The sequence below is a fragment of the Bemisia tabaci genome, chromosome 6 (genome assembly GCF_918797505.1).
Source record: "Bemisia tabaci chromosome 6, PGI_BMITA_v3".
Lineage (NCBI taxonomy): Eukaryota > Metazoa > Arthropoda > Insecta > Hemiptera > Aleyrodidae > Bemisia > Bemisia tabaci.
The window spans coordinates 19,200,926-19,225,543 of NC_092798.1; the positions used below are offsets into that span (position 1 = coordinate 19,200,926).

Genomic DNA, 24,618 nt, shown 5'->3' on the forward strand with positions numbered 1-24,618 from the left:
GGCATAGTGGGAGCTTTTACTTTTGAGACTCAAAAATGTATATTTTAACCTACCTAATAGGAGGATGTTGAACCAGCGGCGCAGACAAGGGGGGGGGGGGGGTTCCAAGGTGTCTGGATTCCACCCCCCTCAGCCTCGTTACTTGTACCTTTTTTTTCTTTTGGAGGACAGGCATATTATATCATTTGGGACGTGTAAATTCACCGTCACATTTTTGAATGAACCCCCCTCCCCCCTAAAGAATTCCTAGCAACGCCATTGTGCTGAACAACGTACATACGAAAGTTTGGCGAACTTTTTTTGCTCATTACGTCGTCCGGAGCTCATTATCCACCTAGTGGGTATGATGACTGTGATTCCCTTATGATTGTCCATATAGAGGTGTTGAATCCTCAAAAGTGAAAGTTTTCACCTGCCACCAGGAAGCCAGTGGAGGGTCTCTTATCTCTGATCGTATCCCAGGCGTCCCAATGGAATTTTATAAATATTGACTTCATGTGAAAATCCACCTTCCATCTTCGATTTCCCGTACTGAATCTGAGCTCGGTAATTCTACTTCAAAGATGTCATGCATAGACTCCATGCTAGTGGAATCTATATGTGTGCATCCTTAAGGAGTTCATCTTGATTTCATTCCTTTTTGACGCTTGACGTATCCGTGATGACATATAAATGAACCGAGTTTAACAGAAAGGTACCAAGCCACATCAGCTGTTGCCTAGTTTAACTGGGCAAGTAAATTTTTTACGAGAGAACGCTTGTTCGGATTTCTTTGAAAATTTTAAGGAATTTGCTTCGCACTACGGAGAATTTTCACTGAAATTTGCACGAAAATCCGCACAACCGTTTTCATGTAAAAAATTAAATTGCCCAGTTAAATTTGGCAATAGTTGATGTGGCTTGGTTCCCTTCTGTTTAACGCGGTCCAAATGTCGTGCAGGGTGTCATAGGATGCTACACTGGGCTCAGATTAAGTGGGGATGACTAATGAGCTTGAACAAGAGCAAACCAGGTATCAAGCTATATCAATAGGACCTTAGTAAAACATTTTCAATGCTCAAAAAACCCACGTAAATTAATATATTATTATCTAAATGAGGATTAAATACTTCTTAGTGCCTCGAAAGGGAAATCCTATCTAACGTAGAAAAAAAGCTCAGACCCACTGACTTCCTTACTGAAATGATTTATTGTTCTACTGGAGCCAAAACGTCGTGAAATCCGCTGGATCGTTGACTTTCATATCTCTTCAGGGTTTCGAGAGTGTTTCCTATCAAGGAAGTGATCACGCGGCATGAATTTAGATGCGCAAATGATGAGCCAGCTGGCGACTCATCTTCGGCCGATTAAGACACTTATCACGTAGACTATTTACTTGTAAATAAGCATATTGAAGGATCGTTCAGAGAAAAGACACATGTTCATCTCGTGTTGCTAAGATTGTGCAACTTCGCCGTTCTCTTACTCCAATTAAAATTTATTTAACCCTGCACGAAATTTTCAGAAAATTTACCCCAAAAAAATTAGGATACCTTAGAAGGAAAATTTAGACAATTCAAAGCCTCTGATTGACAAAGAAAGGCATCGAAAGCTGCACAATCTTAGCAGCAAAAAATTCGTATGTACTCTTTTTTCGAACGGTCCTTCGCTACTATATAGACCGAGTTTAACAAAAAGGAACCAAGCCACATCAGCTATTTGCAAATTTAACTAGGCAATTAAATTTTTTACGAGAGAACGTTTGTTTGGATTCCTTTGAAATTTTTAGCGAATATGCTTCGTACTATGGTGAATTTTCACTGAAATTTGCACGAAAATCCGCACAACCGTTTTCATGTAAAAAATTAAATTGCTGAATTAAATTTGGCAATAGCTGGTGTTGCTTGGCTCCTTTCTGTTTAACGCGGTCCATACATGGTGTGTGGGGTACCGAGTATCACCCTCGGGTACTAGTATCATGAACTCTGACGTAGTTTTCCGCTTTGAAGTACCATAACGTGCCACATTAAAGAGATCGTGGAGAATGAAGAATTTGCATTTGTCAGTCTCGCATAGGGCATGAATTGTTGTTTAATTAGAATATGACTAGGGGGCGTACGCTCCCTCATCGTTTCGCGGTCCGACCCCCCCCCCCCACCCCCAAGCGCTTTACGGCTCAGGCGTTGTGCGTTAAGTTACACGCCATGCGTTAAGTTATACACGTCATGCGTTACGATGCCTTTACATTATAGAGAAGGGTAAAAAAAAACTGGAAACGAAAGAAACGTACGAAATTATACGAGGATAACACTTGCATTGATTAATTAATGTCTCAAAAATTCTATTTTTTTAATTTCGAAAAGAATCAAATTAGTTTTTGATAAAATACGCCATAGAATCCTACCGCGGAGGAGGCAAAGCGTTACGCAATTTTGATAAATGAGAATGTATGATTTGTTTTTTGCATGAATGCAGGATACGCTACGTTCATAAAATTACAAATCAGGCACGCGGATTACATTTACACCATCATTTTTTCTCTCCTTCTTTTTATTCTTTTTTTTTTACCTGCTAGTAAACAGATTATACTTTATAAGCTGCAAATTCAAGAGGTACTTACAAATACATTACACATTTGTTCATACTAATCGGCAGTTACAGTCAATTGCGAGAAGAAAAAACCAATGCACGTTCTAATATAACTATCGCCTCGTACAGATCGTCTTTAGCAAAAACACCCAAATCAACGAAGACTTTTACATATTTAATATATTTTCACTCATTAAGACGAAACACCGAGAACAAGTATGGTGGAAATATTAACGAGGAAACCTTTATAGGATAAATAAGATGAAAGAGTAGGGTAAAGTATTGTAAACCGGAGCACTGCTTTGCTGTGCTAAGTAAGAAGGCCGTCTGAGCCATCAAGCGTTGCAAAATTTCCTCCGACAAAGCGCGAATTTTCAGAAAAATTTGTGAAAATTTCCCCTCCGATTTTTCAGAGGGTTTTGTACGTTATTTGATCTAAAAGTCTGAAAATTTCAAATTTCAATAAATCTTTTCAAACGAGAAATTTGGTAATATTCGAATGCTTCCACGGCGTTTTTACTTAGCCAGTGGCGTGGCGTGCATTGCGATATATCGATTGATACGCCACTCAAAGCTATGAAAAAACATCGATTATCAGAGTGTTCGCAGCGAACACCTTAGTAATCGATTCTTTACCATACCTTCAAATGGAAAGATATCGATAATCGATCATTCACGCCACGCCACCGCTTAGGACGGCAGTGCGCTGTGTAGTTCTGAAAAAATTATCTGACGTGCGTTAATATCTTGGCACTGATCATACAAAGCTTTTGAACTCTCCAGTCAGAATAAGAGCAAACGCCAATTTTTGTGTCATTGCGCACATAAAACGCAACGGTAATGTGCATCGAAATGACGTCGCGCATTCAATCACCTATAGAAACTAGGCTGTTTCTTTTCAGGTAAACGACGACCGGCCAATAAACGACCTTCGCTTAGTGGTTCAAAGAAAGTCAATAACAGTGAGGTGATTTGGCCTGAGAACAGAGGGGAGACGGAGTGTACTTTTTTCACGTTTAAGGAAAAAATTCGCGCCGGCGAATGATCGCGAAGGAATTTACCTGATCATCGCGAATACGACCGACGGTGCAATGTTTTTAAATGCAAGTCTTGGGCGTTTCACAAACGAGGGTTTTCGAGCTAGAATAACTGTATATCACCTAAAAAACCAAAGGGAGGGCGGAGCGAAACCTGTCTTCTCAATACATTGTCGCAGCTCTTTACTACTGTGCTATAAGAAGAAACGCCACATCAATATTTGAGCGTTGCCATAACCCTCTTTGGCCGAGTGTTCCTCCAGTAACTGTCAGATTTTCAGAGGATGTAATTTAAGAAGAAAAAAATCAGGGTTTTTTGAGCAGAAAAACAATTTTCTAAAAATTTGACGTTGTTAAATACATGAAGGCTACATATGTGCGTTATTCTTTCTTTCCTTTATTCTTTCTTATCTACGATAAGAATACTGAGATGTAGCTCAAATAGAACACACAAATCGACTTTTAATGATCTTTTGCCTAATAATATATTACAGTAGTATCAATTGATATAACTGGGAAAACAAATGAACTGAGCCTCTCTTTAGAAAAAGAATCATGCTGTCAAATTATATTGAATTTCTTTCGGCTGATTTTTTAACAACCTCAATTGAAAACTTAATCAAACGTATCTAAAAATTCAGGGCAAAATATTCATGACTTTTTTGGAAAATAATATAAGTGTGGAAGGAGGCTTTTAGAAATTATTTCATCAACGTCAGAAATTATGGAAAATTTTAACTGAAATGCTTATTAAACTTTCAAAATTGGCCAATTCCTAACCAAACTTTGACCTCTCCCTAAAGTTGGAGGCGAAGCCCCCTTCAGTAAGATGCTGGGAGGCTAAATTGGACTGCATTTTGCAATTTGGAACTATAAATTCTGGCTCTTTTGGAAAAAAACACTTATGTGCATAGGGAATCTAATGGCACATACGTTATTTTTAAATCGGGCTAGAATTTATAATTCCAAATTGCAAAATGTAGCCCAATTGATGTAGAGGTCCGCGAAAAAGGTGTTTGGGAATTCGAATTCGATAGCCTTACCTTCCGACGCTTCGCTAATGGGACAGGAGGGGGGGGGAGGGGGGGGTTTAGACCATAAAGTCGACCCCTCTCTGGCCCATCAGCAAAGCGTCGGGAGGTTTCTGAAGCGACAAATTCGAACTGCTTGTGGTCGATTACGTGTAAAAATGCCGTTTTCTAGACCTCTAAGTCAATTTTGTGACCTAGCATATTATCCAGAAGGAGTCCTACCCTCAACTTTACGGGCCAGTATTTTAATCAGAAATGGGCCGATTTGGGACTTGTAGGTATCGATTTCGGTTAAAATTTTCCGTTCTAATTGATTTTGATTGAATAATTTCAATTACTATCGGAATCCCCGCTTATCAAAGTGCCGTTTATCTTTTTACTTTCTAAGAGATCTCGGGGAGGCTTCAAGATGACGGAATTTGGATTCCTTGGAATCAATCCCCTAATCGTTTCCGAGATCCTATACTTCATCCGACCAAAAGTAAAATAGAAAAAAACTTGGTACGGGAGGTCTGGGGCTCCCTGTATTCCTAAGAGAAATTTCGCAACATCGGAATATTCACACGGCGTTTTGCTGTGGCATGGGAGTGCAAATCTAAGTACAATATTCAATTAACATCTCACAACACTAACATCGAAAAACTATAAACCTGTTCTGAGTAGAAGTATTTGTACGTGTATACGGGAGCAAAGTCTTGAGGCAGGACCGCGTATCGTCGCCCCTCTGACGTAAGAACGTACGTTAATTTCCACATGAGCCATGTTTTACATATAACTTTATGTTTTCTGAGGCTCATGCAAAAATCGAGGTACGCCCTTACGTCAGAGGAGCGAAAAAACAAGGGAAGCGAAACGAGGCCCTTTTCGACTTCTCCTTCCCTCATGCGGACGTATTCTCCTGCTAAACAGATAAAATATCGAAAGTGAAATTCTCAAACCACGTATCTCAGTTTGCGACGTTGCATCCACCCAGTCACTTTTATTATTTTAAATGGAAAACTTCTCAAAGTTAATTCTTTAAAATTCCCTTTTTTTCTTCTCTGTGCCATGAAAATTCTGTGAGAACTTTAAGGGATGATGTTGATCGGTCAATAAAATTGTCTCAGTCAAAAAAATCATAGAATAGAGATACATTTCGTCTAGAAAACGGCGATTTCATGTGAAAGATTGACAAATGGTATCAAGCCCACTGAGTATTGATGCATATTTTTGGAGACTTTAACGCCAGAATAAGAAAAGAGGACCTCTCACCGCAGCCCGCGGCTTCAACTTGAGAGTTTTTTGAGCTTGGAAGTTTCTTTCAGAGAAAACCAGTGGCATCGTCGTGTTTCTCCAAAAATTTTACGAGGAAAAGTGCTTGAATTCGTCTTCTTCCTAATAATGATACTTAAATTTTTTTATTTATATTATAAATCCTCTTTAAAATTCAATATAATTTGAAAAGTTAATATGACACCGATTTCTAAAGTGATGACTGAAATAATTTAAAGGAAAATCGAGAATCCTATATTTGAGATTGCATCTAAAAATTGCGGCAAACAGAAAAATAAATAAGAATAAATTCAGATGATATTGGGAATAGAAAAGAGAACGATCGGAATGCGCGAAGTTAAATGCATAATATGTACTTCATGAAAAGGGTCTCATTGAATCTTGAGACTCATGGAGCTGAATCATTCAATTTAAACACGCTTGTCATCTTGTAGATATTATTCATATTTTCCTTCGACAACTGATGGGACTAATTATTTATCCTCAACAATGAAAAATGTGCCACATAATAAGAGAATATTTATTTTTGCACGAGAAAAAAGTCTGGACCATTGTGGATTTCACGAATAATGGAAAATGTGCATGCGAGGATTTTGTTCCCCGCGGAGGTCTGGGGCAAAAAATGCAGCACGAGAGTATCGGGAAAAAAAGCAAGTCATTATGCCATACTCTTTGCACTGATTGATGACTCTTAACCAAGTTTTACAGCAAATGAGGATTTAAATGAAGAGATTTACTAATTTTTCTTTGTGTTATTGGTAACATTAAAAACGCACCTATATGTTAGTTACAACGTTTCAAATTTCTCGGAAACAATTAGATTATTTTTCAAAGGAGAGGGAAAAAAACATTTTGCATCAAAGTGTTTTCTCTGAGTGATACAAATAAAAAAGAAAATATAACTCCGGTTTTCACTAAAAAAAATGACGATGAGTTTTGATTTTGAGTAAAAATAAAATACGTGATGCAACTGAAAATCAGAAACGCTACAAAATCAGTTGAAAGTCCTCGAAGTTCCGATAAGTATGCTTGGAAACTGCCTTTCTGAGGAAAAAGGCCGTATATAAACATTCGAATGTTGCCAAATTTCCCCTGATACAATTTTATTTGGGAAGAAAATTATGCATATTTTGCCTTGAAAGTTTCAGATATTTTAGACTAGATTACGAACAAAGCAGTCTGAAAAATTGGAAGAAAAATATCTACAACCTTCAAAATAAATACGTATTTTATCAAAGAAAATATGGCAATGCCTGAGGGTTCATACGGCGTTTTTCCTTAGCACGGCAGTAAACGCGTGACGCTTGCAGTGGCGTTGCGTGCTTTGCGATATATCGATCGATACGCCACTCAAACCTATGAAAAAAGATCGATTATTAGGGTGTTCGCAGCGAACACCTTTGTAATCGATTCTTTACATACTTCAAATGGCGATATATCGATAATTGATCATTCACGCCACGCCACTGACGCTTGAACGATGGGAATAGTCACATTGTGTTGCGTTCCTTCAGTAATACCTGGCAATGCTGATGAGATTGTTAAGTATAATATTATCGATTTATCCGTGAGAAAAAAGCGAACTCATTCATGCAAATCTCATTCAAATTATATGTTCTGAGCTTTTCTCTCATTGTGAAGTCGACTTTTTCTACCTCTCGTAATATTTGCTTGGCGCCGCCGGCGCTGCGTCACCGGTTGTCGAGTTCTATATTTCTATGGTGCGTCCCCAAGGTCAAATAGTTTTTCTTGAAGTTTCCTCAAAAATTATTTTATTACTGGATTTATTATTCTTATAAAGCAATAAAGCCAAGTATACAAACTTGGGTTTTCATTCGAATTTTTTAATTTTATTTTTAATGTTTGCGGAGTGGAGAACTGCGGACGAAAGTATTCACCTCCAGCACTGTGTTAATAAACGTGACCAAAATTTTTCGTGATCATAACCTGATTCGGCCGCATGCAGACAAAAAATGCGGATTTTCATTGCAACGTTTCAAGATTTCAAATTATGTCTCATTTTTTTAAAGAAATACTAACCAAATATCTCTTCAAAATTGTCCGTAAGTATTCCGAAATGAGTGAAAACCTTCACATATTCACAGAAAGTTTAAGGACAATTTCGGTCATCATTCTTTTGAAAAATAAATATGAGTGGGTATTTGCAACGTTGCAAGCAGAGATATGCGTTTTTTGGTCATACAGTCAATTTTGGTCTAAAAAAAGGGGAAAAAAGTAGGTTTATTGGTAATTGGACATTTTAAAAAACGAAAACATTTATGGACGGAGAACAGACAAATTGTTTGGAATACGACTTCTTTTCCAATTTTATTCGATGAAATTAAGAATACTTATTTCTCAGACTGCGTGGCCTCTTGAAGCTGTTCAATTCTCGAATAAAAGTGTACGATTCGTAGAGATACGAGCAAAATACAACCTACTCGACTCGGATTATAAAAATAACAACTTCTACTTCTGGGTAAAAGCAATTTCGCTCAATCGATAGATAAGTGCATATGCGAATCTGCGATGAGGACGGAGCCAGCTTTTGATGTGATATATTGGAGGTATAACTTCCAATCGATTCGCCTTCCAGAAGGTTACCTATTTTTGGATACTAATGGCAAATACGTGTTCATCTTAAGCGTGCGTGCACATTTGATTTTATTGTTGTGAAGAAACAAATAGATATGTAGGCATCAATGATTACAATCCTTCGTATTTTATAATCTTTGCGAAAGATCGTAGCTTCTGCGTTAAGCCGAAACATGCAAGAAAGCGGATTGCCAGAGTTGAATGGATGAGGGTTTTTTTTAAAGTTCTTAAACATCAACATCAATCCAAAAGATCTCACTCTCCATTTTTCACGCACGGTATATAAAATCGTGTGATGCTTTATACGCTTGTGGATGTAGCATCGCTCTCTTTTGTGTAATTCACATTCAAAAAATAAATTACAAAACGTAAATAGAGCATGTATGAGACGTCAGTGAAACAGGGAACTGATTTACAGTTTTTTTCTTGCAATTTTGTCTCATTTTGAAGATCAGTCTCTGCACATTGCCAGCAGGAAGTCCTATTCTAACAACAGTCATATAGTGTCACAAAATATTTTACTTTTTTTTTGTCTAGAAATCTGGATGACTTCCCAAAATTTGGGTTCCCTCTTTAATAATGAAGACACATTTTTTCTGATCAATAACAGACACCCTCTCTCATTATGTTTATGAAAGTATTTGTTTACCTTCTTCTGTACTCACATCAGCTGTAAAGCATGGCCGCATGGGGCATGGCAGGCTGGGTGAGCGAAACATGACAGTTTTTCACTGAATGTAGTGCGCAGCGGATTTTTGGAGTGACAATTTTTCATTCATTCAGTTTGGCCGACGACCCCGAAATCATACACTTTATTATAAAATAGAGGCGGAATCCGTAGGAAAAACTGAAAAACCATTATAGACATCTCAACGATTAAAATCTAAGTACCCATTCGTTTCGAGAATACTAATTTGGGAAGCTATGACTAACTTTGATTGGCAAACTGATTGTGACTCGAATATACTAAGACTCGGAAGTTGCGTTGATGTCACTACGAGCTTCTTCGCGGGCTTTAGACTCATTCAAATCAGTGGCGAGTCGCGCTTCGCGATTCATCGATTAATCGATTAATGTGGCATTTAAACTTATGAAAAAAGATCGATTAAAAAGGGGCTGCAACGAACACTTTAATAATCGATTCTTTAACATAGCTTAAAATAGAAAAAAGTCGATATTCGATTGTTCACGCCGTTTGCCTTTGATTTAAGCTTATCTCTAAATCGATTCGCCGAAGTGAGGTGGCAAGAAGTTAGCAGTCCATCGAGCGATTGAAAAACATGTTCATATTTTCACTGAAAAAAAAAAAACAAACAAAAAACAAAAAAACAAAAAAACAAATAACAAGCAAACGAACGAACAAACAAACAAACAAACAAACGAAAGACACTTGCCATAAATTGGAACGGTTTATACAAGAGGTAGCTAGTACCGACGCAATTATTGTTTTGAGGTAATTTGCGGTTTGACCTTAAATTTCTTTTTTTAAGAAGGCAATTTCGATAATCGTATTTACTGACAACGGTTCAACACGATTCAATGATGAGTTTTCGCAAAATAAAAGATTCACTTTGTTGTTTTAAGCTTACGTGCACGGATACAAATGTGAGTAATGAGTTAAAGCCTGGTCACTTTAGCTGTTGACGATCAGCTTCTGTGTAGTGTTATTCATGTTGGGAGTCCAGGAAGTCTAAATTTTGAGGACCAAGAGCTTAAAAGTTAGAGGGTTTCGGTAGTGACCCGTGGGTTATCCGAGGTTGAAGTATAAACGTGTTTTAAGGACGTATAAAATATTTCATTTGACCTTTTTCTTTTTCCTTTTTTCTTGGAATTTTTGCGTATGTTTTGATTTTTCAATTTTTTCAAAGAATCAATTGAAAAGTTATCGCATGTATGTTGTGGCTAATTTTTGTTATAAATAAGGCACTGCACACTAATTTTCACAGTTTGTTTATTTATCTGTTTGACTAGGAGGGTTTGGAATGATGTGAACACTGTGAATGAGGGGTCATTATTATCTTCAGTCAAAAGTGATGGCTCCATACACGTAGCAGGAAAACCCGTTCGTTCCCGTTCAGCGAAAAGCAGACATGACCAATATACTCATCGTGTGCCAACCAAGGAAAGTCTTGAGTTCCATTGATTACGCGTAAAGAAAGCTTTCAGAGGTGGCTCAAGCAGCAGCAGACCTACTCAAACAGCCATTTCTCATAATCCCCAGTGCCAAAAATGTCAAAATGTATAAATTAATGTTAAGTTTAGAAGTTAAGAAGTAATGATACTTCCCGTGATAAAAACCCCGAAACTTCCAGTTGGAAAGATAGTGGAATGCAGTGGCATGGCGTGTTTTGCGACATATCGATTGATCTGTCATTTCAACCTATGGAAAAGGATCGATTAGCAGAGTGTTCAAGGCGAACACCTTAATAATCGATTCTTTACCATGGATTCAAATGGGATCAGAAAAGCTACTGTGATAAGCTACATACTTTGTGATATTTAATATCATCAAATTGTCTATAGAATAGGGTGTAGAGAGGAGTTGACCAATTTTTTAAGAGAAGTCTACCATCATTTTCTTATAAAAGACAAAAGTTCTGAAAAGCAGAGGCGGATCCAGCAGTTTGGCAACACCGGGTTCCCTCCATTTAAACCTATGTTAAATAATCGATTCTTGTCGGAACAACCGGCCCCTCCAAGAATTGATACATCTCCATTGGTTTAAATAGAGAAAAACAATGTTGCCAATTTGCTGGATCCGCCATTGCTGAAAAGTAGCAATAAGAAATTATAAGAAATAATCAATTAAGTATGAATAATGAACAGAATGTGTCCTTATCTTTTGCTTCAACCACATCGTATTCAAAGATTTGTATGTATATGTTTTAGTTAAAAATGGTTCAGTTCTGAGTACATTCATCACATGTTCATAATTCCTGCTTTTACCAAACACTAGGGAAAAATTGTAATTCTGAGAGCCACAATATGGGTGTTCCAAATGAACTCTTAATGACTGGAAGTTATAGAACCAATGAACTACCTTGAAAGAAAAAAGCGCCTTGTTCCTTACAGAAAGAAATAGTTGCGATAAGTAAATATCTCTTCTTGATAGATATTGTGAAAACCATATTATGAATGGCTTTTGTATGAGGATCCGTGCTTTAAAGCATACGTGATTGTGGTGGTTTAGGAGAAAGAGAAAGAAAAAGTTTATCGCAATATAACCCCCTCTTTAATTTAATGCGGAGAAATCGTAGAGAAAACCAGCAGGGGTATCCAATGAATATTTGTAGCAAAGGAGCTGTCCTTGGTGCATATTATTTCAAAAAGCAAGGCTTTCTTGACAAGAAAATTCGAGTGAGCTCGAAGAAAAATTAGAGAATTCCAGTGATGTTGCCATTTAGTGGATGCTCCTGTTATAAACCGACAGGAAAGTTTCTTCCCCTTTATAAAGAGGCTGTCGCCTCAAGTACAGTTTCTATTTTGAACGTTCAAGTGCATATAAACATATTGGAAAATTTTGCAACTTAAAAATCCGTTGATTTCAATCCCATGATGAAATTCAAGTTAAGCACTGCTCTAATAGATAGATCTAAATCTTGCAAAAGAAAGAAGAAGAAAAAAAGTACCTGCTGACGTTTTTAGCTTCAGATGAAAAATCTAAAGCCCTCGATACACGATCAAATTCCCGAACCAATTACCACAACAGTGTCGGGAGTCATCAGTCTTAAAATCGTTACTTCGCCTAATTTTCAAATGAAAACCTGGCAGAAAGTGAAAGTGTGGCAAGAAATGGTGAATGGTGGCACTCCATTCTGATTAAAATTTGACGGCCCGTCCAATTTTGATCAAAAAGGCCTATTGCATGGTGACCATCAGTCATCAACTGGTCTACTCTGATCAGAATTGGTCCGGCATTTGATCGTGTATCGAGACTTAAACTTTTCAATAAGTATTTCATGTTCAGGCTATCAGAATGTTCCCGTGTAGATGAAATTAAATCCTGTAAAAAACATTTAAGCTTCAAATAAAGGGTCTAAAATAAGTTTAATGTATAGGACGTGAACTTTCACTTTTTGATTGGGCGTCTTCTTTGTAGAGTAAAATTAGGTTTTTCCGGAAATTCTTTCGGGCATCATATTGGGATTTCTACTTTTACAAACGATGAAATTTTTCGTTGAAAAAAAAAAAAAACCAAAGAGAGGAAAATTTTGGTGGTTGAAACATTTTCTGCTTTGATCAGCTAATATGACAATTATTACGTGTAAATAAATAAAAAGTTAGAGTGTCATTGAAAAGGCATTTAGGTTCCTGAATTATCTACTTAATGACGATGTTTAACAATACGAGAAATTGAAAGATTATTGTAGGATGTCTTGGAAGTTAATAGTTCCTCGGGCTCAATCTGAAATGTGTTTACCATTAAAAGCGATAAAATAGCGCAGTGTGACCTTTTACACAGAATTTTTCAAGTTTTTTCGCTCATTTTGAGTCCTTTTTTGAACATTAAAAGAAGGAGAATGAGTCATAGGAGGGTATAGTTCATGTCAAAACTGCTGTTTAAGTATATTTTTATTTTAAGGTTTTATATTAATTAATTTTTATTTTTTCACCGGCCAAAATTATCTAGCATCTTTAATGTTAGCTTCAAGCAGCATGGATCGATCTTATTTGATGTTTTTGTAATTATTTGTATTTATTATTAAATTATTTATTTTCTTTAACTTTGTCTTTTTACTTTTTGGCTAGAACGATCATATCGATGCTGACTGCAAAAATGCGAATCTCGGTTGAGCTGTTTCAAAAACTCCGCTCATATTTTATTTTTTAAAAGGAGACCTAACCAACATCACGTCCTGAAATTTACATACAACATTTTTTATGCAGAGAAGAAAAATTGCGGAAGTTTTTAAGGCATGACGTTCAGTATTCTTCGATGTAGAAAGTAAGTAAAGAAAGACAGGAGGTCTGCAACGCCGCAAAGCAAGATACGCGTATTTTTGCAGTTACAACGTCCATATATAACATACGATACTAAAAACTTCAAAGACAGAAACATGATAAAACATGCATGGCATACAGAGCATTAAATAATGAGTACGTGACAACCGGAGTACCTGACAACGTGACATTCTTTTTTTTACCAAATGGACTTCATTTTGCAATAAGGAATTGTAATTTCTGGCTCATATATTTAAAAAAAACACCTATCTGCGAAGGAAAACTAATGACACGTATGTTGTTTCAGAAATGAGCCGGAAATTGTAGTTCCTAATCGCACAATGCAGTCCAAATATGATGCTGTAAAGAAAGTTAGTGATTGGTTTCAACGCGAGTATTCCATTATAGACGCAGCTCACATTTCAGGAAGAAAAGAGTAGAGCATGTTGTTAATAATTTGCAACAAAATCCAGCGCAAGAACTTCTTTCAATAGATATTACTTCGAAGACAAAGCTGAAAGCAAGGTACTTTGAATTTAGGAATGAAGCTAGGCCAGGCCTAAGCTGAATCTGAGTAACTAGATTCCCATCTTGGTTGAAAGGTTATTCTAAGCTTAAGGAAATATGAAATTGAGATGATCTGAAGTACATGAAATTTGACATGAAATGGGAGGGATTATATTTTTTACCTAACTCATATAAAAGGAGAAATTATACGTAGAAAAGCAGACAGCTACATTTTGGAAATTACATACCTAACCTTTATGACTCAAAATTAACAACTAAACATTTTTAAAGGAGAGATTTTTAGGACATAATCTTGTGGAGCTGACAAAATTTAATTCATTTTCAAGAAATAAAAATTGTTCTCTTCCTTTACCTCCCCCTCCTCCGTTCAAAAAATTAATATCTACAACACCATAAACTGGTGCAAAAACAGTGGCCTTCGCAGTAAAGTATGACAGTTTAAACATAACAAAACTTCGAATTTAAAGTAGCTCGTGGTCGTGAGCACGAACACCGGTCCAAACAAGGCGGTCACCTACAAGTTAGTTATGTTGCTTGATTGTATGATAAGTTGCGTTTTCATTTTCTGAAGGCAATCTCCATGACCAGACACACCGATATCCGATTCCTCGGCTTGATGGTTTTGTATAGAGGTCCTTTCTGGACATTCTCACTGATTTTTTATAATTGCTCTTACTTGACTCCACAGCACAATTTCGACGATAATGAACCATCTACTAAAAGAGCAATAGTTCTATTAAAAGGAACTTGCCGCTTCTTAATGCGACTATAATACCGAATCGTCCTTTGTTTGAACAGCTTATCGTCTTTTATTGTCTCACAATTAGTCATGTTCCAATGTTCAATTTTCGCCCAATGCTTTTGCTCTTCAAACTGAAAACGCAAATTCATTTTAAAAAATGAGATAAAGGAAATGTCTGGTTCGTGTTAGTCAGGTTGTGTCTAGTTCGACAGGATTTTACATGTGACCTACCGATACAAGGGACCATTACTACCAGTGCAATAGCTGGGCCCCTTGAAAGCCGGGCTTCCTCATATTGCGGGCCCGATCCCCATTACCAAAAAAAAAAAAAAAAAAAAAAAAAAATACCCCAGCGTCAGGGGCCCGCAAAGCTCGGGGCCCAGGCTGCTCCAGCCGCCCGGCCGCCCGGCTCTATCTGGCCCTGAGTGCAAACACTACATACCGTCAGTATCTCTTCTAGATTAAGACTATTAAAATTTCTCTTTTTTATTTGGCTCTTGTTGCATTCAAATTTGCTGCAAAACTTAGTTTGCGAATCTTGAAAGAGGAAGCTAATTTTATAATAAACCCACAGATCATGTTTATCCAACAAAAGCAAAAATAATCAGAGGATCATATGTTAAAAATGGAACAGGATCCGGACACTGGTACAAACCTGGAAATTTACTTTTTCGACTAAGTAGGTAAGTAGGTAGATTTACGCTTGAAGATGTCTGCAGAAGTGTTTGAAAACTGCAATAGTTGTAGTTTCGTAGGTGCTCTTCAAAATGCACTATCAAATCACTATGTCTAAGAGTGTGCATTCACCGAACCGGTTCTTCACAAAAAGAAAAGTAGGTTCATGTGTTTACACTGGTTCCAATTTACTGGACGGAACAAGTTCGATTTTTATGCAGGCGATCACTCCAACAACTTCCAGCGTTCAATAATTTCGCCGCCCCAATGTCAAACTGAAGGACTCCTCGTGCATGTGTCTGATCATGACTCAGATTTTCAGAGAATCAATTGGTAGCCGTATTCATTCAATTCTATGAAATGTATGATACTATACTGACGTATTAAAGAGGAGTGCCATACCGTATGAGCCTTCTGACGTTGCCAAATTTCTTTTGTAAACATTTGAATTTTCAGGAAAACATGTGAATTCCTTTTCCTTCAATTTCTATTCAGCAATACAATCTGAATTATGTGTAAATTTCAAAGAAAAATATTCATAACAATCCTTCGAAATTAATATAGGTAACGAATTAATATAGGTCTCATTTCATTTACTTCGAAATTAATATTCTATCAGTGGAAATTTGGCATACGTTCGAACGTTAATATAGCAGTTTATCATGGAACTGCAGTATAGGTGTGTAGACAGTGATTAAATCAACAGAAGAAGTTAATCCAACGTTTTAAGAGTGAAATTTTTTTAGCTTCGAATGATGAGTCCAAAAGGAGATATGTAATAATGATCCATGATGTTGCGATGATAAAACTTCTTTGTTTCCATTTTTTTATAATTTAAAATAGAAATACAATCACCTCGTAAGAAGGGTTGGAGGTTGCCGTAAGGGCACATCTTTCATTTGCATATAAGGATTCATCAGCATGAGACACGAAGAAAAATTCGACGACAGCATTCTACATATGTATAAAAGGCGCAACGTGATATTCAACCCTTAAATGCTTAAGCCGGGTCCAATCGACCCAAGGCTTGATGAATACATGAGGACTACAGTCCACAGGTTGTATGCGGGGCCGGTACATACGGCTTTAGATACAGGTTTACATACAAATAGATTCTATAAAAAAATCGGACATCAAATTGAGAAAAAAAGGGAAGACTCGCAAGTCAACACAGCCGAAGATAGGAGAGATGTATTTGGGCCTCGTCTTCTAACTTTACTCCCGAATCTTAGTGACACCTATCATTGATAGCAGTGTGGAGCGGATTATTGCGAGTTCACGCCGCCGCTCGCCATCGCGCCTTCAATTTTGTAGATGCATCACGGACATCCATCAAGCACGAATAGTTGTATCTCTGCGCCGTCATCAATGCGCGTCGTTTCCCTTGCTCTATTCCCATGTTGTGTTGGTCCCGTTTGCCTTATTTGTGATGGTGCTCTTTGACAGAGAAATGAACTTCATAAATGCCCTTGTCTATAAATTTGCCCTACATTGTAAAGAATATGCTAAAAAAAATTTAATTTTCAGTGTTGCTTCATTTTCTGTTGGGAAAATAAAACATCAGAGAAAATTAGGCAATTTCTGATATAGTTACACTGAGTCGATTTGGCTGCGATAGGATTGCGCGAGTGCCCCCTTTTTACCTTTTTGGAGATGCATAGGATTGCGGAATTTTTCTGGTGCTGAAAACCCACATGTTTGCGCGAATATTCGATATTCAAGGAGAAAGCGTTAACCAGGCAACCTTGGTAGTTTGTGGTAGCTAACCACATCGCGGAAGACTGTTCATTCCTTCCTTACGTATGGGAATGTCTCTCTTCGATGGATAGCCCTCGCAGTACGAATGCCCCAGAGAGCTTTCAAACATTTAAAAGTGAACTAGGGGTCAGTGGCCGCTGCGCGGCCGCCGACCACTGAAAAACGTTACACGTAAAAAATCGTAGAGCAACCATGTTCAAGTATTTTAAGAGAAGCATGGATTCAAAACCGAACGGGCGCACCCGGAAGAAAACGTACGTATATCTCTGATTGCAGCGTTACGCACCACTTTTTGTGTTCTGTTTTTAATAAATGTTTTTAAAAAGCCACACATAGTTCTGAAAAGTTTCCGCGAATTTACCTAAATGATCCCAGATAAAGGTATCGAAAATTTCGACGCGATATTTTCGTTCATTCTATTTTCTTTTAATGTAACCCAAATAAATTAAATATCATCCGAGTTTCTGAATCGTTACAATGAGGATACACATTTCCCCTTCAATTGTGGTAAAAATGGAGCAAAAAGTCAAGAATGATGTCACGCAGTTCTACAGCATTCCTACAGCGTTGTAGGCGCTAATAATGCGCTTCACGCCAACTGACGGACTGCACTGCGTTCGGCGCAATGCGAGAAGTATTCATGCAGTCTTGTAGGCGCCAAAATGGGCTTGACGCCGACCGCACTGTTTGGCGCAATGCATGAAGTATTCCTGAAGTCTTGCAGGCGCTAATATGCGTTTGACGCCTGCCGCACAGTGTTTGATGCGATTATTCGAACTCGCGTTCGAATAATCGCGGCGCACTGAGTAATAGAGCTTAAAAGGTCCTGTTCAGTTTCGACGCCGTATGAGCATTCCAACGTTGCCTCGTTTCTCTCGATTAAATATTTTTTTAACCTAAACTAGCGTTAACATAAAAATGCGTTTATTTTCCAAATGTTTCCTGTTTTGCCAAACTTCTACCTTAAATTAACTTCATTCTAAATTCGTACATTTCTGTAGCAGATGTTGAGGTTTCTATTCGCGCAATCCTCGTATGTTCTCTTAGACCTTTCGCGCAATCCTAAATTACCGACCGACCAAGCGTCCAATTAGCAAGAGGTTAAACTTGAGCATTCAGCCGATTATTGAAACTGATAGACAAAGTGATGGACAACAAGACAAATAGAAAATGGAACAAGATCTTGGTTGAAAAGGTTGTTTTCATAGATTAAAGGGGAAATGATGGACTAACTATAGGCTTTCTCAGGGGATGCCGTTATTGGGTACCGCTTAAGACCTTTGTCTATTGCAGGCAACTGCTTCCATTGATAGCATCGCTCCATTTTCTCTGTGTATTCATTGTCTATAGCTTTGTCTATCAATTCCAATAATCAGCCCTAGAGATGGCAGAGCCAGCTCTCGACAACTCGTCATCCTCTTCCCACAATTTTTCCTGTACGTTAAAATTCTCACGTCAACAAATTTTGGATCATACGACAAAAGCACACCTATTTCTGTTTTTCTGAGAAAAGTCACACTTGATTCATGGATAGACTCGAAATGGTAATCGGTCATTAGCCATTACTCACGAATTCGAGCAAGTAGCGGGTACTTCGCCGGTGACCGCGACTGGCCGAAAGTGACGTAAACATCTGAAACTAGTTTGAGCGAGCTCAATATAAAACTGATAAAACTAATCAAGCTACCAATCTCAAAGTCACAATCTTTCCTTTGCCCTGAAAGTTCGCGAGTGTTTCCGATCCGGTGTTTGTGCCAAAATGTTCAAAGTTCTCGTGGTGTTGTGCGTGCTCGGCGCCGCTTTCGTCTACGCGGCCCCTGCCGAAGACAAATACACGGACAAATATGACAACATCAACGTCGACGATATTTTGGGCAGCAAGAGGCTCCTGAAGAGCTACCTCACCTGCTTACTCGACAAAAGCCCCTGCACTCCGGAAGGAAGTGAACTCAAACGTAAGTTGCCTTACACATCAACAATCTTCCCTCGGTTACTTAGACCGTGTTAAGTAGAAAGGAACCAAGGTATATACATCAGTTTTTGTCAAATTTAATTGGGCAATTTAATTTTTTAAATGAAAACGGTTGTGTGCATTTTTTTTTTTTGAAAATTTCGGTGGATTTTCTGCATAGTACGAAGCAAATTCCTTGAAATTTTCAAAGGAATCTGCACAACGTTCTCTCATAAAAAATTGAGTTGCCCTGACAAATTTGGCAATAGCTGTTGTGGTTGGGTTCCTTTCTGCTAAACGCAGTCCACTTTTCACGTTTTGATCGCTTTCTGGGAGAGAGGCAAAAGTTAACAAAAATCGAATTTTATAAAATAAGCAAAAAACTGATTTTCTGGCCAGGCAACACGACTCAAAATTTTTAAAGTGGTTAAAGGATGGGCCGAAATCTGTTTAAAAGTTCTGAAATAATTTTTTTGGTGAAAAATTGTTAGTACCCTTTTAGGCTAATATAATACATTGAACTTACGTTTGCTTTCAGGAGAGCATTTTTTAAGTAAAAGAAAGTTGGGTTTGAAGGAGCTTTGAAAGTGATAACACTCGTTTTTGCTGTTTGAGTAGGGCATAAAAATATATCTTAAGATAAAGACAGTGTTTTAGAGGCATTGCTCCATTGCGCCTCTCAGTCTCAGAGGCCCAGACATTGCACCTCACGCTGGGGAAGGGTGAGTTGGGTCCAGTAGCCAAATTGCTAAACATCTTCGACAATATGATTATAATATTCTGAAAAAATACGACAATTACGAACTGTTTGAGGAATTTTGGTATAGTACTCAACTGGGTTGTCATTTCAAATTTGATTTTCGGCAGTTTCAACTTCTATTGCAGTGATCGGGGCCCCTGATTTTCCCCGGTTGGGCCTTGACCCCTAGTGAGTCGTAACTATTCTTCAGAATGAGTTTCATTGAATGTTCAATACTAGGGGTTTCACGCTCTCTTGCATGTTTTACATTTTTTTCATCACTGGCATGCCAAGTGAGACTCAGGCCAGTGGGCCGATTATTGAAATTGATAGACATAGCTATAGACAAGACGACAAAAGGATTCGAGGATCCTATTGGTGAAGCAGTGGTGGCAATGGACATAGAGTTAGGTAATGGACTAACTAACGGCAACCTACTAAAAACCGACAGTTAGTCCGTCATTTTCTTCTTAGTCTATAAGAACCAACCATGTCAACCAATAAGATCGCTCCATACTCCCTATGTCTTCTTTGTCTATCGCTTTGTCCATCAATTTCAATAATCGCCACCCCATCACCCGAGCAAGTCTGACCCATCGATCTTAGCTTAAACAGATCCTTCAAATGTAATGAAAATTAATCTTAAAATGATTCAATACGCCAAAAACTATGTAGCTATCTAATTTAACAATAAGGACACGATGGTTTTTAAGTTTCTTCCTCAGAACACCGATATTTACCTATTCCTCGTAGCAATACTCGTTGAAAACTTGTGAATTTAAAAAGACACTACTCAAAAAAACTGTTGAAATTTACAATTAAAAACATTTTGAATTTTTTTTCTTTTATTAAAAATTGATATCAGATGATTTTAAGTAAGAAAACAGTGAAACAAACTATTTAGAGATTTATTAAAACGTTTAAAGAGTACTGCAGCACTCTTAAAAGATCTAGATATTTTATAATTTTTTCATACTTACAAGATGTTCAAATCAGTTTAGTGGAGGCTAATAGTTTTCAAAATAGCCGGGCGGTTTTTGAGGAGAGCTAAATATATTTCTTCCAAAGAGCCAAAAATTAATTAAGTTAATTTTTTTAAAAAAGGTGTATATTGACTGGGTGTTTGATTTCAGGTCTCCTCCCCGATGCTCTGAAAACGGCCTGCTCAAAATGCACAGAAAAGCAAAAGGAAGGAGCTGCAAGGATCGTAGAACGGGTCACCGCGGAGTACCCGACCGAATGGAAGGAGCTGAGCGCCAAGTGGGACCCCACCGGAGAATACTGGGCCAAGTACAAGCCCCTCGTTCAAGAGTACCTCAAGGCATCCGCCTAATCCATTCCAATTCCATTTCAAACTACACAACGAGACCCTTTCCAATCTGCTTTAGTTACCAGAATGTTAATTTTGCAAATGAGCCAGCTACTCGACCCCAACTTATTCAAGTTCAGATTGCTCTAGAGAATGAAGATACTAAAGTAGTCGAATTCTTGGCTAACAATTATTTAGCGTAAGATTATTAGGCTGCCATGGAAATCAAGTATTTCGAAAGAGTTTTAATGATTAATAATTTATTTATTTATTTTAAAAATTATCAAGTTTATTCCGTACGTGATTGAATAAAGTGAATTTTTAGATTTTTTACCAGTTATTTCCGACAAGATTTTATTTCACTCTCCTAGATGGGAACATATTGATGACTAAAAGCGTAAAATGTGCATCTCCAGGGCGATGTTTGAAAATCTCCGAGTATGCTCCATTTTTTTAAAAGAGGGCAGATCGAAATATCTCCTTGGAATTTTTGTGAATGATTTTGAACGAGCGGAAAATTTGTCGTGAGTTTCAAGATCAACTGCCGTTTAATTTTTTGTTAAAAAAGAATCAAACTTGAGCGGAGATTTACACCGTCACAAACAAAGATACGCATTTTGCGACTTCAGCCATCTGTGTGATTCGTTTCTTTAAGCCAAGGAAGGGAGGGCAAAAGTGTGGTATGTGTACGGACACTATTTCCAAAATTTAAAAAAAAAAAAAAAACCTGTCACGATTGAAATAGTTGTCCTGCTAGCATGAAATCATGATTCATCTATTGAAAATGTCAAAAAGAGAGTTTTAGGGATGAAGTATTGCTACTGGATACACTGGGCATAAACAAGTCAGTAAAATGTGCCCAAATCCTCATGATGGTGAGCGAAGGTTTACAGTTCCATTCGGCAGGAAATTGATATGAAGCTCATGCGTAGCGGTGTAATGTTTGAAGTATCTTACCGATTTTGAAGACGCTGTAAAGCGGCTTACCGCCGCGCTCTTTGGGCTACATTTAACGGTTCGGATTTCGGAATACTACAATTTCTGGCTCAGTTAAGAAACAACGTATGCACCATTAGTTCCCCTGTGTGCACAAGTGTTTTTACGGATGTGCCAGAAATCGTAGTTCCTAATTGTAAAATGCAGTCCATTTGTTTTCCGCGATAACTAAAATGGAGACGTTGGTCCTCTGAATATATATAAGTGTGTTGGCGGCTGTTTGTGGGTCTCACATTGAAAAATATACGTTTCTGATCGAATTTATGACCGGGGCCTTCTTGCGGAACTAGAGTCGACAGAACTTTAAACTGATTAAGTTTCGTAAACGTAAAAATAAAATAGGGGGACTCGGGGTATAAAATTATGTCCTCGTTATGGTACACTTTTGATAGAACTAACGGGAAGCTCTAAAAGGCGAAAATGTCTCACGCAGATTGTGGAATCAGGGGTGAATTTCAGACTTACTCAGTGCACTTATTGCGTTTTTTGAGCCATTCTCGATGAATAACAACAGTTTTTTGTTCTGGCAAATCGTCGTTTCCTTCCCAAAGAAACGTACCCGCATTTCAATGTTGCCAAATTTCTTTTCCCAAATTTTATCTTTACTAGCAGAATCTTGAGCACTTTAAGCTGAAAATTTCACTAATTTTTCCTCCCATCTCACGGAGGAATCAGAAAAATTTTAGACAAGTATTACACAGGTATAATCTTTTAAAACATTGAATGGTTTAAATCAATTTTGCAACGTTGGTATAGAGTTACGTTTCTTCGTCCGGGAAACTAAGAAATGTTTGCAACAAACCCATTATTGCAAACTTCGGATCTAAAATATCCAAGTCCATCAGCGGGCTGGTTATTGAAATTGATAGACGAAGCGATAGACAAGGCAGACATAGGGAGTATGAAGCGCTCCCACTGGTTGAGATGGGTGGTTCCTATAGATTGAGGGAGAACATTGAACTAACTGTAGGGTCTCTCGTGGGTTGCCGTTACTTAATCTATTACCTACCTCATTTGTGCATTGCAACCACCCACTTCCACTGATAGGATCTCTCCATATATACCTTTTATGTTCTTAGTTTATAGCTTTGTCTATCAATTTCAATAATCGGCCCGCAGACTAGGGTTGGCATAATAACACAAAAGTCATTGTCACGTGATTCAATTGCGCTCTGATGGAAGCTTGCATGAAAAGAATGCACACACCTAATGAAATTGTTGATCTGACAAGCGAAGCGGCGCGGCGCACAGTGAATCGAGTCAGTAGGAGAGGTCCGACAAAAATGGGAAACTTTAAAAGCCCACAACTCCGTTTATAAAAAAAAACTTTGAGGCTCCAAAAGTGATTTCATTGGCCTTCCTCGTGAAATGTTCTCCAAAAGATACCCCTTAAAATTTAAAATGTGGCGAAATAAACTATCATAATTTGCTGTTTTAGTCAAGAGTTTCATGTCCGACCTCTCTGATTGACTCGATCCACTGTGCGGCGCGGCTTGGCGGAAGCGCAAAGTGGTGGGGGCGGAAAATGTAAAAATAATTCGAAGAAAACCGCTACCGAAGTAATAATTTTCGAGATGATAGTGTCATACTTCTCACTTTATTTTCGCCGACGATTCACCTGGTCTGCCCCGGCGTAAAAACCTCCAGCATGATAATTGGCAACCAAGAGCTGGTATAAACGAAGGTAAAAGCTAATAATGCATTTCCCGTCACGCAATATCAACGTCTCCCGATCAACAGTTTATCTGATTTACGTACTCACCGCGCGCACGCCGTGTTTGCCTACCGGATAAACATTTTATAGGCTTCATCGACTGAAAAACTTTTGAGCACTCAGTCCGCGGTGATAATGCAAAATGTCCAAAAATCAATGTCCAGAGTAAAAAAATGTCCCGTATATAAAAAGTCCAAGAATAAAATATTTCCTAGTATCAGGAATGCCCAATAGCGGTAACATGGCCAAAATCAAACTTTTCCAAATGTCCGGCCAACCTGTTCGTATACATTCTTTATACTTCCTCATTACTTTCATCTTGCGGCTTTTTGCTAACTCGAACATAATAGGCTATTCCCCTAAAATATCGTGGAATATAGTATATTTATCTTGAAATTCTCGATACCGCTGGACGCGCCTGAGGTCCTGAGGACTCTGTTCTGATGTATTCTTGACTTTTTTTATAATTGTTGCTTAATGCGTGTATGGTCTCCAAGTTCAGTTGTAAGCATAGTTGCTCTGTACCCCTTTGATATTTTCGCATGCATTCTATGAATTTCCGATTATTTAAATGGTGGAATTTTACCATCTTATTGGGAATTTTTGTTATTGGCCTTGTCACCGCTATTGGACATTCCAGATATTTGGACATGTTTCAGATATGGACTTTTTTGGACTTTGGGCATTTATTTTAGAAAAGGTCCTATTACCGTGTCTGCGTCTGCTGAAAAAGACTTATGCGACGGGCTAGAATAAAAAAAA

General features: G+C 37.9%; 2 protein-coding genes across 2 annotated transcripts in view; both read left to right on the plus strand.

The window, feature by feature from the left end:
• Positions 1 to 13,227, plus strand: part of LOC109042107 (putative odorant-binding protein A10) — a 42,518-nt gene extending 29,291 nt beyond the window's left edge. The window contains exon 3 of the mRNA XM_019058673.2: positions 10,475 to 13,227. The gene's annotated coding sequence lies outside the window, so the exon portion shown is untranslated. The remainder of the gene's footprint in view (positions 1 to 10,474) is intronic.
• A 5,592-nt stretch (positions 13,228 to 18,819) lies between these two features.
• On the plus strand, positions 18,820 to 21,486 carry LOC109042131 (ejaculatory bulb-specific protein 3). Its single transcript, XM_019058704.2, has 2 exons — positions 18,820 to 19,102; positions 20,971 to 21,486. Exons 1-2 carry the CDS (start codon positions 18,907 to 18,909, stop codon positions 21,168 to 21,170), a joined length of 396 nt encoding a protein of 131 aa, XP_018914249.1. The 5' UTR covers positions 18,820 to 18,906; the 3' UTR covers positions 21,171 to 21,486.
• The last annotated feature ends 3,132 nt before the right edge of the window (positions 21,487 to 24,618 follow it).

What these genes read in the sequence shown, in the direction of transcription:
- LOC109042131 (XM_019058704.2), top strand. Translation starts at nt 18,907, where the DNA reads ATGTTCAAAGTTCTCGTGGTGTTGTGCGTGCTCGGCGCCGCTTTCGTC. An exon ending in GGAAGGAAGTGAACTCAAAC is followed by an intron (nt 19,103 to 20,970) that starts GTAAGTTGCCTT and finishes GTTTGATTTCAG; the next exon opens with GTCTCCTCCCCGATGCTCTG.